The sequence below is a fragment of the Athene cunicularia genome (assembly GCF_003259725.1).
Source record: "Athene cunicularia isolate RWA chromosome 1 unlocalized genomic scaffold, athCun1 chr1_part2, whole genome shotgun sequence".
Lineage (NCBI taxonomy): Eukaryota > Metazoa > Chordata > Aves > Strigiformes > Strigidae > Athene > Athene cunicularia.
In genome coordinates, this window is record NW_020799092.1 from 11,562,013 (window position 1) to 11,579,624 (window position 17,612).

General features: G+C 47.8%; 1 protein-coding gene across 3 annotated transcripts in view; it reads right to left on the reverse strand.

Annotated features, from left to right (window-relative positions):
* Positions 1–4,486: 4,486 nt before the first annotated feature.
* LOC113490106 (cat eye syndrome critical region protein 2) overlaps positions 4,487–17,612 on the reverse strand; it is a 47,959-nt gene continuing 34,833 nt past the window's right edge. For 2 of the 3 annotated variants that reach the window (XM_026866371.1, XM_026866350.1), the window contains 9 exons: positions 17,119–17,248; positions 16,793–16,830; positions 16,597–16,688; positions 16,196–16,322; positions 14,392–14,825; positions 13,133–13,261; positions 12,193–13,015; positions 8,745–10,152; positions 7,234–7,895 (listed from right to left, as the gene is read on the reverse strand). In XM_026866371.1, the coding sequence (XP_026722172.1) occupies positions 7,640–7,895; positions 8,745–10,152; positions 12,193–13,015; positions 13,133–13,261; positions 14,392–14,825; positions 16,196–16,322; positions 16,597–16,688; positions 16,793–16,830; positions 17,119–17,248 (3,437 nt within the window). In that variant the 3' untranslated portion in view covers positions 7,234–7,639. Of the gene's footprint in view, positions 7,896–8,744; positions 10,153–12,192; positions 13,016–13,132; positions 13,262–14,391; positions 14,826–16,195; positions 16,323–16,596; positions 16,689–16,792; positions 16,831–17,118; positions 17,249–17,612 lie in introns of all 3 variants that reach the window. The other variant, XM_026866360.1, reaches the window with a different exon arrangement.

Sequence of the window (17,612 nt, forward strand, 5' to 3'; positions counted from 1 at the left end):
GACTTTTGCGCCCATGGCTGCCAACCCCCTCCCTGCCCAACAACAAACAACACAGCAACATAAGAGCAGCCTCACCCAAAACGAGAAAGGCCCCCGTTTTCTCCTTGTGCCCTGACAGACAGATTACATTCTTTACAAACTTACAATAATACAAAAAAACCCCAACTGTGTCACCCAACTTCAGAAAAATGGATGTAGTGGCATAGGTTCTCCTGCCACCTCCCCCATCAATGCTAAGTGAAGCAGCAGCAGGATGCTCTCCTCCCCCTCAAAGGCATTAAATCAGTGGTGAACCCACCCCTTGCTCCAGGGCAGCAACAGGCACCTTTTCCATGTGTTCTGCTTCATGGAAGAGGTTCTTTACCAACTTGCTCCCTTCCCTTTTTACCTTCCCAAACAGAAGCAGCAACCAGCTCTCTCCTGGCTATCTAAATCAACACAACGGTCACTGGGAAAGCAGGAACATGGTGTAGATAAGATGCAGGGCTGCAGAAAGCACCTTACATGCTGTGAAGCCCCCCAGCATGTTTCATAGCCATCTGCTCCCTGAAACAATATGGGAAGGTCAAAGCTGCACTGCTGCACATTATTATTGCTCAGAAAAAATGAGGCAGTGGTGTTCAGTGATCTATCAAGGAAGAGAGGCAACTGTTTTCATGGTTGTACACGGTATATATTTTTAACCTAAGCCCTCTTGGAGGTAGACATGCCAGGATCACATGCAGGAATCCTGCGCCAGGGCCAGGAGCAAATCCTTGTGCTGGCAGAGGGACAGACATTGCTGTGCCAGGGTGGCAAACCCTGGGGGCACACAAGAGAACACTAGTGAGCCACCGAGGACAACTTAATTTCATAAGGAGAGTAAATGTGTACTCCCCACCTGCTTTCTATATGCATGTGCAGAGGAGGCAGATGGGAAGTTCAATCTTCTGCCCTTCTACTTGCGTGGGCAGTGAGCTTTCATCTCTGCACTTGACAGCAACTGACTGCTGCAAAGTGAGCAGAGGGAAAGAAACTTGAAAGCTAGGAAGCAAGGAGAGGGGAAGTGTTGGCGTATGACACAAGGGGATCAGAGGACTTTCAAGACTTAAAGTTGAGGCCTGAGATCCTGTAGCTGCCCGGCTGGCTTCAGAAAGGGAGCTCACTCTTCTGATGTACTCCAGAGCGTTTGAGTGCACTAGGTGTCTACTTGCCTCCTACCCATTTGAAGGCCAAAGGAGTCCCTCCCAGTCCCTAATGGCCATCTGGTCTAACCTTGTCCGCAACAAGGGAATTTTGCCCACATAGAGTCAGTTCTACTTTTATTTAGAAGATATTCCAGTTACTGCCCTTCTGCTAGTAAGCCAAATGCTTCTAAATAAAAGGGGCAAAGGACAGAGGGACTTGCTAGAGTTAGTGAAAATCCCAATCAATCCTCAGCCCTAATTAATCCTTCATCCCCTCTTCCACTGGTGGATGTGGCTCTTGCTCTTTCCTGGCTGCACTGTCCATTTTTGACACCCATGTTTCAAAAAGAGGAAGACCTTTGCCTAAAGAAATCTCGGCCACTGCTGCAGTTTAAGGAAAAAAAAAAACCTCAGTTGATGCAAGGCCAGCAGTGTTAAAACTACAAAATGCTCCATGGTCTCTCAAAATACTGCATGTGAGCCAAGGCAGGAGAGTAATCAAAAAGGGAACAGCACCACACAGCTTGCTACACCTGTGCTTCAAAGGTACACTTGGATGTTACTATGTAGTTTCAAATACATACAACCCTGTCCTGAATTCCCTTGACTAAGGGTGGACTGAGCCTTGCTCTTGTCATCCCAGGAGCTCCGGAGACAGCTGGAAATGGGTCCTTCCCCAGCTTTTTCAGAGAGGGAGGTGGGCAGCAGAGAGTGAAAACCAGAGCGCATTGTTCATTATGTGCTGGTTAAAAGCATTTTCCTTCCGCATGGGCGGCAGGGGTCCTGCCAAGCCCAAATGTGCTTTACCTCCATCTGTATGTTAAACAGGTACAGATGGGGAAAGGCTGGAAGGTCAACGTTTGAGATGCTTTCTCAGTTACAATAAGCACATGCTCTTAAAGCCTGTCACATGGCCTGCAGCTGCCATGCTACTTTCATAGCCTGCTATCTCAATCTTGGCCTTACAGAAAGGATATGGTACTCACACACCTGCTCTTCAACCACCAGCACCAGACTTAAAACGAAACAGGAATTCTGCAAGAGCAAACTCTCCACCAATGCACCGCAGTAAAAACTTTTTAAGGGGTTGCTCTGATTAAGCGCAGACCCAGTGGCACAGTTGCTTTGCAGTGATGGGAACCAGGAGCAACCACACCATCAAAAACTCCTATTTGACCACACCATCACAAACTCCTGTTTGTCTTCTCCAAGCCACTCCTTGGAATGGCACTTCCCTGTCACTCAGTTTGGAACCTTCTCCAAAATTCCACAATGCATATGGCAACACCATCTCCTCAGAAAAAGAAAGCGGAACAAATCCATCCAGAACAAAGCAACAGCCCTGGCTGAACACATTGATGCACAGAAGACTGACAGAGATCAGTAGAGGGAATAAAGGAAGGTTGTTTTCTAATTATACTTTCATTCTAAATGAAGAAATGTTGGGGTGACAAACTTCAGGAGAACTGACTCCATCAGCAGAATGAAAGACAACCTCTATGACTAGCTTTCAGATAAGACATCAAGAAGCTGATAGCTCTCCAAGACCCCGAGAAACCACACTTACAAAAATATACACATGAGATTTGTTTCGGAAAGTCTGCATGGGAAAGGCATTTGGCAGATGAGAAGGAATCAGAAGCTCTTCCAAGAAAAGTGTCTCCATGTACTTTAAAGTCACAAATCAAACCAGTCAAGCCTGGAAGCTTCAAATTTACTTTCCTCTTTTGTCCTTCTCATTGCAGGCTGTTGCATTGGATTGCTACAGAGTGGTTTGGTGGGTTACACCATAGAATTTATAGACTGCAGACTTCTGCTGGACACAGCTAAAAATCACTGGGAAGCTTCAGTGACTGGCCTTCTTAAAGTACTTAGTTGAATTGCCAGTGCCTGTAGTACTTAAGATGCCAAAGCTTCCAGAGTCCCAGGAGGAGTTTATACAATGGCATTTATAATGGCAACTGAACATCTTGGGGGCTTGGGAACACCACACACCACTTGCAAAGAAGGCGGCAGTGGGGAGAGCAAGAGGCTGAACAAGCCAGAGGAGCGTACAAAACTCTTCTGATAATACTGGAAATTTTTGGCATGCACAAGCATGCTCAACATTATATTTGTTCTACATATTATATACTTTCATTTAACATGCAATCCATAATTAGAGTAAAACACATTCTCCATATGCAAAAAGTAATAGCTACAGGAAACTTTGCAAAGTCACTAACTCAGGATGCTTTCTGAAAAAGGACCAACTGGTAATATATTACACTACAACAGTGCTGGGGGATGAGAAAGATGGCTTCCAACCAGAGTCTAGAATTTCTCTCTGTTGTGTTAAAATATTATTTAAGATAGTAACACAAGTATGGCACCCAAAAGTCAGGATATTTTAAAATGCAGCTACATTTCCCCTGCGTTGCATGCCAACCCATGGCAAAAAGTACCACTCTGTAAATAAAGAGCTGCCATTTTACCCTCTTCTGAAGCCTTCCTTAAGCCTGTCTCTTTTGCAATATCTATAAAGCAGCCCTGTGCAGCATGGGCTGGGAAACTATAAAATTTGCATTTTCTGCTCCTCCCTGTACATTTCCACTGGTGTTCCACCCTGGCAATCCACTCTCTGCCTCATGCCCTCTGAGGGGTGCCAATTTTCTGTGATTTGCTCTGATTGTACCTAGAGGAATAGAGATCTGATTTTTGGGGCATCCCTAGATGTCATCATAAAAAGGAAAAAAAACAACAACCAAATGCTTATGAACAAAGCATTTGAAAATCTGGTAAATCTTAGCTAAGATTAAGTAAGAAGTTTGATTTCTTAGCACGCCCTGTCCCCAGGATAGCCTTGTACCTGTAGTCCAGACATAGTTCCCCCAAAGCTGTATTAGTACTTTTCTAATATAAACCATGTGTCCTCACAACAGCAGCTTGTTAGTTGCTTTAATAAGAATTACTGACTACATCAGAAGGCTTTTACCTAGAAACCCTCCCAGGAGGAGTCAGCTTCACTAATCTGTTTTGTCTACCATCTGCAAGTCAAATCCTTCTCCCAGATTTGCATTATGTCAGGTAAGGGATAATATCTTCATGTTGCACACTCCATATAGCATCCTCAGGGTGTCCATCACTGTCTAACACTCCACTACGCTCTCCAGGCAGACCACAAGCAATTCTTGTCTTTCTTATTTGTCCCCTGTTTTGATCTGGGTTTGGTACTCATCCAGACACCATGACCACTAGAACCGTATTTTCAATGCCAGTTCCAGCTGAAGGCCAAGAGTGCTTCAGCTAGTTGGTGTTTTGTTTTGGGGTTGGTTGGTTGTTTTTTTTTTTATACAGCTTCTGAAAAACTTCCTGTTCCACAAAGCTCACAATGAGCTGAATGAAAGGCACTTCAACTATTTGGGTAACTGTGATACAGAAGACACAGGCTGAAGTTTGTTTGCAGCATCTACATTCACATTTCCAGAATTTTGAATACTTTCCTACAAGTTATATTTTACAGTTCTTGTATTTTAAAATGTACTATTTCAAATTATTTTTTTTATCTACAATGAACTAAAGACTGCTTTACAAGAAGTAACTGTTTTCATTTGTCCCAGGTTTATTGTCTTGAAGACCAGACATACTTGCACAGTTTTTCATAAATACCTACTACTGCTTCAGAACCTCCATTCAGTGAAGGATCTAGACCTGCACTTCCGAGCAGTTGGGGCACCTCTGAAAACCCACTTCCATCTGACAAACCAGCAACAGACCGTCAGATGTGGGACAAATTTGGATGAGATATAGCATAATGTTCTTGGCTGGGGAGAGCAGTTACCTGCTTCTCAGTCAATGGACAACCTTCAAGATCATCTATTCCAGTTACTACCAATCCACCAGTGACAACTGCTCCCTGACAGATGAACAAAAATGAAGAAAAAAAAACACCAAAAAAATCTCCCTTTCATAATATGTCATCTATAGATATATATTGTAAGTAATTCACATAATACCGAAGTCTTCCTTTGCAGAGGAGCCAGCTGTCCCAGGCAACTCGCTGGACTAGTGAGTTGCTTAGTCACTAGACTAAGAAGACAACAGCTATAGTTCACAGGCTAGCTGCAGCAGTGGATAAGAACAGCGTTTATAAACAAGCCTGTGGGAATAGCATGAAGTTTAATTTCTCTTAGACTTAGAAAATGCACAGTTCATCAGAGGCAAAAGTACTGTAGCAATAGACTCACTCATAAGAGGGCACTAATATGGTAGTCCTTCCTTGTTCTATTTCCAGAAAGAATATTTCTTATCTTTTAGGCTTTTTGTGCTTCCAAAAAGCTTAGGAAGGAGTAAGGCTCAGTCAGATGCTACCTGCCAATTGCTCAAACAGCTTTGCCAGTACACGATAGATCTACACAGCAGGACAAAGGCAGTGCATTTGGACATGTTAGTGCAAAAGATATGGGTGATGGCACCATCCAAGAAAAGAAAGCAGCCAGAAAAATCCTCCAGGAACCTGGAAACAAAGACCCTCTCTTAGTTGGTACCACAGACTAAAGGGCATGCTGCTCTGTCTTCACTTCTGCTGCCACTTGTGCTTTTGCTAGCACAATTTCTACAACACATTGGCACATCCCCCTTTTAACCATACTGCTGTCCCCCAGGGCAACCAGCACTAGGGCTGTGGTCCCCACAGATCTTGCTGCCCACTCTTGTCAGGTAACAACTCCACCTTGTTTTACGCCACCTCCCCCAAGAATAATCAGCTGTATTTCCTTGTTAGGTTTAAGATGTGAATAAACATCTGCAGACAAGAGTCCTACCGAACTCCTTTGTCAAGCCTACATTTGAATATCGGTGCCTGGTGAAGCACTGGTGCACAGGGCTTCCCCAGTGCAGTACTGCAACTGGTGAGGAAAGCCCCTGCAGACTGCGCACAGCCTCCAGGTGAAGCTGCTGCTAGCCCTGTAGGACTTGCTGCTCTGGCATCAATGATGGCAAAGGTAAACCAAGTCAACTTGAGCACACGGTCCTCTTGTCCTCCACCCCTAAGCCATGCCACCTCAACATCTGATTTTGAATCAGTGCTTTCTGATTCACCTGCAGCTTGCAAACACCAAACCCAGCTCCACAGGCCAACAAACACCTCACACTGCAGCAAACCAACTGTTCCCCCAAAGCAGCCTCATGCTGCTCCTTCACAGCAATGAGGAGTGGTCAGGAACCCTGGGGTACCTTCTGTTTTGCTGCAGCTAAGAAATGAATATAGCCAAGGGACAGAGAAAGAAAGGTGAGCACTTGGCTCCACTCCTTGGGCAGCAGGGCAGTACAGATTTGCACAATATTTGTTCAACTGAATAGATGCTGCTCCACCGGTTTCACCAAAAGAAGTATAAGATGACCAGTTATGCCATTTTCTGTTTTCTAGAGCTTACATTTTTCCTATCAGAAAGGCATGGAGAAGGGTACTATACTAACAGAAAGAACAATGTCATGAGTGTCCTGTTCTGTTTTCAATTCCTGGTCCTGGTTTCCTTGTTCCCCCATGATGACAGGAGCTGGAAGTGCACTCAGGCCCTGGATCCAGAGCGGTGGAGGTGGGGGTGAAAGGGGAAGGAGGAAGACAAGAGAAAGAGGAGGACACGTTATGCTCCTGAGCAACTCCTGCTATTAAGTCAACCAACTGTTGGGTCGTGTCTCTGTTGCAGATGACAGGAAGGAGGACAGCAAGTCATCCATCACACATTCCCTCACCTCTCCCCACTCCCCCAAACCCTCACCCTATCCTGAAAGATTTCAGTGTGATATGATTGTAAACAGTAAAGGATTCCTCCAGTGCTAAGCCCACTACAAGCTGGGCCCACCCCCTCCCCCATTATGTACAATACATTCACCAACAACAGAAATTTATTTAAAAAGGCAACAGGTTAAATTCTGTAAACTGGATCCAGCTCCAAAACACACACATTAATACTACAAGTAAAATTCCATCATCATCCTCTTCCACCCTGAAAAATATACCTGAGTTTAGCAGTCAATGAAAGTTTCTGCCCCCACCCCCGCCCTCCCCACCCCAAAAAAATCCCTCAAACCCTGAACAAGACCGCAGTCTCCAGTCACAGAAAGCCACTAGTTTGCAATGCCCGCCCTGCGGTGGCGAGACAGCTGCTCGGCTGGCTGGGACCCAGCACTGCTCCAGGTTTCCAACACAAAAGCCGCCGTGGCACCATGTTCCACGGACCCAGGAAGCTACATGCTGCTTGGGCGAGGGGAGGGTGGGAGGAAGGCCTGCCCCTCCTCCCCCTTGTCCAAATCATGTGTGGCTTTCGTCTTCATGAGGTCCTTCCTTCCTCGGACTAGCTCTGGAAGAGGAAGAACAAGAGTTGAAGGCTTTAACTGGAAGCTTTAGAAAGGCATAACCTTGTGATTGCATGCACCTAGTTCAAAGCTAGCACTATCGGTTTGCCTAGGTTATGTTTTACAGCCAAGTAAGATTACAGAGACATCCCCAACTCTTCTGCATAGAGGTAGTTCACTTCCCAGCTTCCTCCAGTGCTTCCCACTCTCATTAAAGACTTTACTCCTTTAACCAGTGGGAAAAGAAAGACTTGCATTTCAACTCTGCTCTCTCTAGCAGCCCTTACTTGATCCAGAGGCAACGCTGATGGTTTTTGTGATGTCAAATCTTCCCGGGACATGGTTGCTGTAGGCATCTTCGGGAAGGGAACTTGAGCCTGATGCATTTGCATTCTGAAGCCATGTTGAATGGAGAGAGTTTTAACACATGAACATGAAGAGCAAATCCCATCTACTTTGTTGAATGCATACACACAACATTCTCATACAAACATGCATCTTGTACTCTTATTTCTGTCTTCCCCAAAAACCACCAGCTTTAATCCATGCCACTCCTCCAATGGCTTAACTATAAGCCAAGCTCCCTGAACACTAGAAGGAGGACTGTCATACTAGGACTACGACAAAACAGTAACAGTCAAAGCACATTTATAAAATCTGAACAGGCAATGCTTGGAGTAGCAGAATTTTCCACTCAGGAATAAAATGTGGTATGTATAGTAGTCACAGTGAGAAGGAATTTTCTGTTAGGGAAATTTAAGACAGAAAGGAAGGGCAAATCAAGAGGAGGGGAAAAAGGGGGCAACATTAAAGGCGTTCATAACAAGAGGCTAAATCTTGTTATGAACTCTTAAGTCAGCTACTTTGTCACAATATGAGAAAGATGAAATAAAATTCTTGCAGAGAAAATGGGAAGAGTTCATTTGATTAAGAGATGCACAACCCTGGATGACACATTACAAATCATGTTCAGATGAAACAAAGCACTGGTGTGGGGATTGGATGGGACAGGCTAATAGATCAGCATGATAGCAATTGCTATTTGTTCTAAGGAGCTGCAGTGAGACTCTCTCCAACTTAGGTGACTGCTTACTCCAACGGTCTAAGAGTTGCCTTCCAACTTTGCTTGCCATCTCCTCTGACTTCAAGCCATATATATCCTTTCAAGGATATCCAACGCTTATTGCCACCCAGGCATCACCCCCCTCCCACCTTGCCTTCTCGCAGAAAACATGATCTTACCCCGAGGGTCTATACAAGTCCTGGGGTGGCCCCCCCATGCCACCTCCACTGCCTCTCTGCTCCATCAGCAAGGCCTGAAAGTGACCTATGTTCTCCTCTCGGCAGCGGTACAGGGGTCCCTCCTGAGAGAGGCCGTTGGCCTGGCTGGAGGATGGATGATGAGACAGGTGAGCATTCATGGGTGATCCATATGTCCTGGGCTGGAAATGACTGGCAGGATGCCGGGATGCATAAGGAGAGCCAGTCTGTAGCATCACCCCATGGGGAGGGAAAGCCGATGGGCCAAATCCCATCCCCGAACCCAGGTGCGGCGGGGGAGCTCCATAGAGGAACTCCCCCGCTGCCACTGAGCTTTGCCTCTTCGTGGCCGCGTTGTGGTTGTCCAAATCAAGAAACTCTTTGGGACTCTCTGGTCTTTCCTGGGACTCCTCAGGCTTCTCGTCTTCAGGCCCCAGATCCTGGCCGTCCCTTGGAGAAACCTCTTTGGCACTTGCTACGTCCATACGGCTGGGAGAGGCCAGGGCGGCGCTCAGTGCCTCACAGCCCTGCAAGCCACTGGTGGACCCCCGGTCCGGGAAAGGGGGTCTGGCCAGGGGTGGGTGCGTGGTGGGGTGCCCACTGGGGCTGGCCTGGGGGTGGAGAGGCCTCTGCCAGTCTGAGTAGCCCTGTGGACAGGCGTAGTAGGGTGGTCGCTGGTAGTGGTGGTAGGAAGGTTGAGGCTGCGGTTGGTAGGGGTAGGGCATGCCCTGGGGGGGCCGATACCGGGGGAAGACACCAGGATGGGCACTGCTTGGCTGGAAACCCCGCGGGGGAAAATGCTGGGGGTGGGAGGCAGGAGGAGGAGGCTTTGCCCCCATTACAGGGCCGAACCCCTGCAGGCCCGGGTTGATGTGGTACCGCCCAGCCGAATTCGGGTATTCCAGACCAGGCATGTAGAGAGGGTGGAACTGGTTAGGGGCAGCCCCCATAGAACCGGCATCCACACTAGGGAGGCTGGTGCCTTGTCCCATGCAAGGCACAGCTGCTTCAGGCAGAGCCTTCCCCCCACTGCAGAGGGGCTTCTCCAGCAGGTTGGTGGCTAGCCCCTTCCCCTCGGTGCCAGCTGCTGGCCCCTCCCCTGCTGCTCCATTCTCAGGCAGGGGACCCCCTCTCTCGGAGGTGGGCACCAGGTCCCTCACACAGCCTGGGCTGCCAGCATAGCCGCTCTCCACTGGCCATGTGCCTTTGCCCTGCCCTGCCTTCAGGTCACCCTTCACGCTGGAGCCGTCCCCCTCCCCGTCTGGGGGCAAGCTGCGCCTGGTGCACTCCAAGGGCAGTGGGGGCTTGGGATGAGGTAGGAGTTTGGTGTAGGCCCCGTCGGGAATGCCAATGCACTGAGCCTTCTCGTCTATGCCTGTCGATGGCTCCACTGGAAAGAGAGGGGGGAAAAGTCACACATCGGTCTAATTTCAGAAATCAGCCCTCCCTGCTTCACACATACACATCCCTACTCATGCTCACCCAAAGCACATGTCTAAGAGTAATTCCTGCCAGCTTAACCAGGTCTACCAAAGTAGCCTCTCAGCATCCTCTTCTGTTGCTGACCCAAAGTTGCTGGACAGCCCTGCCTGAAAAGTCCCTAACGTCTAGGTGGAGAAAGCATTCCACTTTTGTGCAAATGGAAGATAAAAAAGTGTCACTTTCTAAAGCCATGAAGGTCCTTCCATTGTAAGTAATCCAAAGCCTACAACATCCCATCCCCTAATCAAACCTCTCTACAGGACTGTTGGAGCATGGCACCAAGACAACTGCTCTTCTGCAGGGCTGCAGCCTCAGTCCCACACCCATCATGCAGTCTTCCCTTCAGAGACGTTTAGCAATTCTGAAGTGCATTTTTGCAAAGTTGGGTGCTCTTTACCAGCTTCTTTTAAAAGAGCTCTTTTAAAAACTACTCATGAGGTTGCACCTCTCCTGGAAAGGTGGAACACGTGGATAGAACTCTCAGGATACAGGCACACTGTAGTTTAGAAGTCACACCTCCACTGGAGTAACATTACACTCATGGGTTTGGTCTGAGACATGGGTATGCAAAGGCTGCCTAATGGAGAGGCAGAGTTGGAAAATACAAGAGTGGGACCCACGTGACAGCAAGATGAGAAGCTGGGATAATGGCAGTTTTATTTTAGGCTGTGTTGCCCCTTCTGGTCCGCAGACTCAACTTGCCCACAGCTTGGGCAGAAGTGCTACCACACACCAAGATGCTGCAGAGCCGATTGCAGTCATATTTTAACCAACTGTGATTTGGAGATGCCCTGCAATCACTCAACATCTTCCCCTGGTCTCTGTTCTATATCCAGCACAGTTAAATGATGATGACTTTTAAGCAGTGCCACACAAGGAAAGAGTTTCCTCTTAGTGCAAGGCACATGAGGGATTGATAAAAGAAGCAAGGGTTTTGATCTCTAGTTTACCAGCTAGAATTAATGAAAACAAAAAAAATTTTTTTTGATCTCTGGGGTTTTTTGATCTCTACTTTAGATTTGTTTTATTTTTAAGGGGTTTTTTTTAATCTTTAGTTTGCCAGCTAGAATGAATGAAATTCAACTAGAAGGAAACTTGTGATGACACACACAACACGCTGCCATCCCATCTGAACTGACTCAGCTGGTCAGAAGCTTTTTCCTATTGTGTGAAGAGCTTGAGATGTTGAGAGTTCACAGGGCACATGTGCATTTCAGAGGAGAAGGCATACTTAAAGGAGTATATTTAAAGCATTTATCCACATAACATCATCTTTCCTTGCCTAACTCTTTGCAGATCCAATTTTTATATTAACTCCAAGTGAGCTCTAGAAGCATCACAACCTATGCTTTGCATTTGCACCCCATGGCAAACTGATAACTTGCAGGTATAGCTGGAACAGAGGGGACCTCTGGCAGGCTACAGTGAAACAAAGAAAAATCTTAGAAAAATCTATGTAACGGCTGGAGCAGAAAATATATTCCAGTTTAGAGTAAAAAAGACATTCATAAAAAAAAATCTGTGCCCCACCACTATTTAATCAAGAATTTAATTATTTTTTTCGAAAAAACTCTTCTTTTGTTGCTGAGTTTCTGCCACACTTTAAGACTGACTCTGGTAAGCCTGAAAGTCAGGGTGTATTTTCTGCTTCTCTATCGGCACAAATCCAAATAAAGCCACAGTTTTAGACACAGGTTCTGTGCATCTGCAAGACAGTTAAATTTGTGACCCTCTGAGTTTGGAGCCCAAGAGCAACAACACTAGCCTGGGGGTGCTCCCTTGCCCCCTCACAAGCGCACACTGGCAGGCAGAGGGTCTGCTCTGCCCCAGGAAATGGCAGCACTGTGCGGCAGGCGGGAGGGATGCCTGGCAGCAAGCAAAGGGCAGGTGGGCAGGGGCATGCAGGCAGGGAAGGTCAAATGCTACCAGCAGGTCCTTGAGGGGTTACCTTGGTTGCTCTCTGTCTCCATGGTCTGACTGGTTGGATCCTGCGAGCTCCCGTTCCCCACAATGGGTTTCGGGGGCTGCACACCAGCGGTGGATGCAGCGTGAGCCAGCTGGGGAAAGGGTCCAGGGAGGTGCGGGGGGGGCGGCTGGCGAGGGTGGTAAGGCACACCCGGCGGGCACACGCGGGAGGACAGCTGCTGCATGGCGATCATCTCTGGGCTGTCCATCATGGATTCTCCGCCCTGGCACCCTCTTTGAACCTGAGGTGGTCCCCCAAACAGAGAAGCTGATGGCTGCTGCATCCTCTGGCCAGTAGCTTTCCCGGGTGGTCTGATATACCCTGAGGGAGGCACCCCATGAGGTAGGAAATTTGATTGCTCAGTCCACTGGCTGGGAGGCAGTGGTGGCCTCATGGCCCGGGGGTCCATCATATGGCCCAGGGCGCGGGACTGGAGCGAGGGCCCCGGACCCATGGGTGCCTTCTCCTCCGGCCCCATGGTGCTCTGGCCAGTAGGGCCATGGCTGCCATTCCACAGTGCCGGGTGTGCACGGTTCAGGTACTTGTAGGGCCGGTACATATGCCCTGGCGGGACCTCCGAGCCCTCCGGCGGCCGCATGGGTGGCCCGTTATGCCTTGGGGGGAGGAAGCCCTGCTGGAACTGGGCTGGTGGGTAGACGGCATCGGGTGGGGGGCCACTCATGCGCCCCAGCTGCAGGGCGCCAGGCCGGTGGCCAAGGCTGGCGATGTGGGTTGGTCCTGCACATGCCTGTTTCTCCGGGACGGCCAGCCTGTGCCCGCGGTGCTCGCTCAGTCCCACGCCCGGCTGGGGAGGAGGGAGAGAAAGACATGGTGGGTCTCAATGAGAGCCATTACGCCACGAGGAGCAGAGGGGGCCTTAATGTTCCAGGGTGCTGGATCCCTTGGCTGCAGCACTTCTTACCTGCATGGCAAAGTGCTGGTGCTGCTGGACCGGGTCTCCGGGATGGGGCTCAGGCACTCGCGGCGAGCCGTATAGCTTCGTGGGATCGGATCCACGCAGGGGACCAAATGCTCCTGGCACAGCTGGTCTCTGTGGGACGGGGATGGGTGCGGGAGGGAGACATAAACCAATTTGTGAAGTGCAGAAAAGCAGCAGAGCTGCTGCAGGCGAGAAGCAGCCAAGGCTGAAGGAACGACACAGATGAGCAGATGGGCTTTTTCGAGATACCATGAAAAACCTGTAGCCTCTTTCCTATGAGGTGACACACCTCCCCTGCCAAAGCCACTCTCTCACACCCCAGCCATGCATCCCTGAGCTCAAGGTTGTGATACACTCACTTGCCACCTGAATGCCTGGGAGCATGCGAGAGGACTGGGGGGAGCAGTGGTTCGCTCCAAAGAGAGGAGCAGACAAGAGGATGCAAGGAGGACAACGGGTGAACATGCTAGATTTATTTCAAAATACTTATTGCCTCCAGCTCTCCTACTGCCTCCCAGTATCAGCATTACAAGAATTGCTCTAAAAGTTTTGTTTGATCTGTAGCTAAAAGGGTGAGGGACAGCCTGGATCTCAGAGGAGCACCAGATACACCACACCACAAGACATCACTGGTTAAAATGGAAAAGGCAGTGAAGAATGAGTGATGAAGAGCCCTGAGGAGAGGCAGGACAGGTGGCATTCAGAGAAGAAATGTTTGGCTAAAGGGAGGTCACTGCTGCAGTCCAGGGTGGCCTGTTGTTTGATTTTGTTCACTGCTTTTATAAATACCCAAGGCACAAAATGCAGTAGTACACACAGATGGCACAAAGTTACTAGGCATCTGTAAACAACTGATACAAAAGCAGAGCAGCTTGTTCAGCATCATAAACTGGAGGCTGAGAGAGGAAATGTAACCACTTTCCTTGCATAACAGGGTAACTCTCCAAGGAGAGAAGAGAATTGAGAGAGTCAGGGCTGGCACAAGCCCACACAGGGACATACCAGCCTTGGGACATGTTAGGAGACTGTTCCCAGCTAGTGTCACAAAGACTGAAACTGTACCAGTTTAAATCTAAGGACTGAAAAGTTTCAGTTGCAGAAACCATAGCCCTGAACCTTATAATCTCTGGGAATGGGTTCTTGCCATGCACTAGGAATTTCACAACAGAGCGCTTCATTTCCCTTTACCTCCCTCCCTCCGTGGGCCTGATGGGTGAAGAACAGCAGAAATTGCTCCTTACCATCTGGCCGGGATGTGGCACAGGGCTGGGCATGCCACCATACTGCAGAGAGCGAGGGAAACCTCGCCCATTGGAAGGGCCCACTTCTCGAGAAGGCTGCATTGCGTTGCCACTTGGATCCTCTGCAGAGGATGAGGAGAAGGAGGAAGAAGAGGAAGAGGAGGAAGAAGCAGGAGCCCTGGAAGTAGCTCGATATGGTGGAGGTTTTCCTCCATTTTCCAGGCGTTGCTGCCTTTTGCCTGGTCCATCTGGGTCTCGTGACCGAGTCCAAACAGTGCCTGTGCTGGACCGGCCAGTCCGCCGACTCCTCTTCTCTCGTCTCCCATCTTCTCTGATCCAAAACTCTTCATCTGTGTCTCCATCTTCCCCAGGGAAGTGCTTCATCATTGCTCGGTGGAAACACCTCTCTAAGTTGTAAGCCATCTTGGTATATTCTGCAGTCAAAAAACCCCAACAACATCGGGGACACAGTCTTACAGTGAGAAACAATTAAGCAACATCAGAATTTCCCCATGAGATAAATCATCTCCCTTCCACAAAGTTTCTTTGAGGAAGACTTTTGTTTCTAACTAGTCAACTTTGCTTTATGTTCAAGCAATGCAGCATCAGATTTATTCAGTAACCCCATAAGAGGACAGGCACATAGGCATGACAAAGTACCATTAGTGGCACAGCCTGCAGAGTCAGCATTAATTCAGCGTTCCAGCATAGCGCCAAGAATTACATTATGAGAAGCACCACCTCTGCTTGCAGAGATGTGTGACCTGCACAGTTAACCAGCAGAGAGTGCTGAGAGAAGAAATGCGAACTTCCAACAATGCTATTTGATTACATTCAGAGACTTTTCTTGGACTTGTTCAAATCTCTGCTGTATGCTACAAGACAGAGGAAAATCAGCAAATATATTTATCCATGTACAGTTTCTAAAGCACTTGCTAACCCTGAAATGAAAGCTATTGCTAACACCAGTGTGTCATTTCCACAGGACAGTTCCGCTCAGAGGGGTTCCTACTTTTCATTGGAGTGGATAGGAAGGGAAAGACATGTGAGAAGTGTTAATGACAAGAGCTTGAAGCAAATGACTTTCCAGTTGTTTCCACTAAACCAACCCTGAAGTTTCTCAGGAAACAGCTCTCCCAGTGGCAGAGCACAAATACTTTTAACTTGCAGCCCAACAAGCTGGGTAGCTCTATTTTCCCTTTCAAGGTGGTGCTGGTGCAGTGATGACCCAGCACACGGGAACAGATTTCTTACCTAAGCAACATGTAGAACTTTACTTGGCATGGCAATTAAACCCAGTTTCCCATTTGTAGACTCATGTTTATTCAATGGCCAAGAAACCTAAAAACTACATTTTCGATCCAGAGGACTACAAGCCTAGTTCATATCTCACTTTTCTGTGATACCCAAACAGTGTGAGCTAACCAGACTCCAATGCTTTTCAAAGTCTGTGTTAGAAATTATTAAAAAAAAAAAAAAAAGAGGTCACATGGAAACACACAAGCACATAACCAAATGAGCTCAGAAAGAAAGACTTTCTTTTTTTTATGTTCTGCCTTCACCACCTACCAACATGATAGTCCCTTAGTATGTCATGCCCAAACTCAACACGACCAAATTGTTCTAAAAACCTTGCTAAAACCCCATGCCTTATTACTCAGGAGCTTCTACTCTTTCACCTGGCCTACCAAAAATACCCTGAAAGAAAAGAAGCACAAATCAAGTACTGGTGAGTAGGAAGAGATCATTGCTTGCTTTGACTGAGCACTGCAAATAGAAGAATTTAGCATCTCACTGCTCTTACCACTGCCTTCACCATTGTACTTAAGACAGTTCCTGAACATGGTCTTCATATCGCCCACAAACTCTTCCTTGGTGCAGTACTGACCTCCATTCAACTTCTTCTCCATGCTAGAGATGTCCATGGGTGCCTGAAATGCAAAAAAACTTCCCTTTAATTACAGTAAGCTTACCAAGTTGCATAGCTAGCTTCCTCACAGATTGGGGGTGGGGAGTAGAGGCTGCTTTCCTGAGACACAGCCTCTCAATCTCAATTTCCTTGACTTGTAAGGCTGGAAGGGACTACTGGAGTCATGCAGTTTGACTGCAAGGGTAACACAGCCCACAAAACTTCAAAACACTTCCAAAACCTGCATTCCAGTCAACAAAGTGCATCAGTCAAGATGGCTGGACCACTTTCCATACCTTAATAATCTGGTAGTAGTTGGGAGCATACGATTCATCAACAGGTTCCAAGAAGGGCCAAGAATCCTTGTGAGCCTTTACAACATCTAGAACTGTTAGTAACAAAAGAAAGGTGAATGGTTACACATGTATACATCCAGCGGAGGATTTCACTTTAAGAAAGTCATGCAAAGGGGAAAGATGGGGCAGGACTAACCTTTGTACATGGCTGTGAACTCATCATCCAGTTCAAAGCTGTAACAAAAAGTGCAATAGTGAATGTGCAGACTGAGGACATATAAGACATGCTCTTGTATTTCATCTACCCCTCCATCCCCATGCACAGTGCCATAATACTGACAGATAGGCCTCATCACAAACACCCCTCTAGCCTGGACCAAATTCAGATGTTTCTCAGCTTACTGCTTGCTGTTCTCCAACCTCATGACTGCCTCCTCATTCCTGTGAATGATCACACTCCTCTCCTTCCCATATTCACTACTTCAATGCACTTGTGTGCTGCATGCCCAGCTGCATACTCACAGATCCTTGGTCCTTCGCTCTTCCCTGGTAGGGGAACTGGGATCCAAGTGGGAAAGCTCAGGGGGGAGCTCCTTCCCCTGCGCCAGCAGCCAGGCCCGCTCTTCGCGAAGCTTCCTCCTCCTGGCCCGTTCTGCAGCGGGGAGGAGGGAGAGGTGAAAAACCATTCAGCAACAACCTTGTCAACAACATCTTGCAGAGAAAATGAAGACAGCTCCTGCAGCTCTTAAGAACTCCAGTGAAACCTTTTTCTTTCAGTAAAAGCAGCAAAAGCACAGAAGTAGAGGAGGTGAGAATACAGTGCACCATATCAACATGCCTCTTCATTTTCCCTTGACTTTACAATCATTGATTTTGAAGCATTACTGTGATACAGATGCTCCCCTAGCCAGCTTCCAGACAAATTCCTGACCATGGTGTGGTGCAAAGAGAGAAGTTCAGTGCACAGACCTAGGCATAGAATAGCACTATGGAAGGAGCTGGCTTGTTAAGTTACC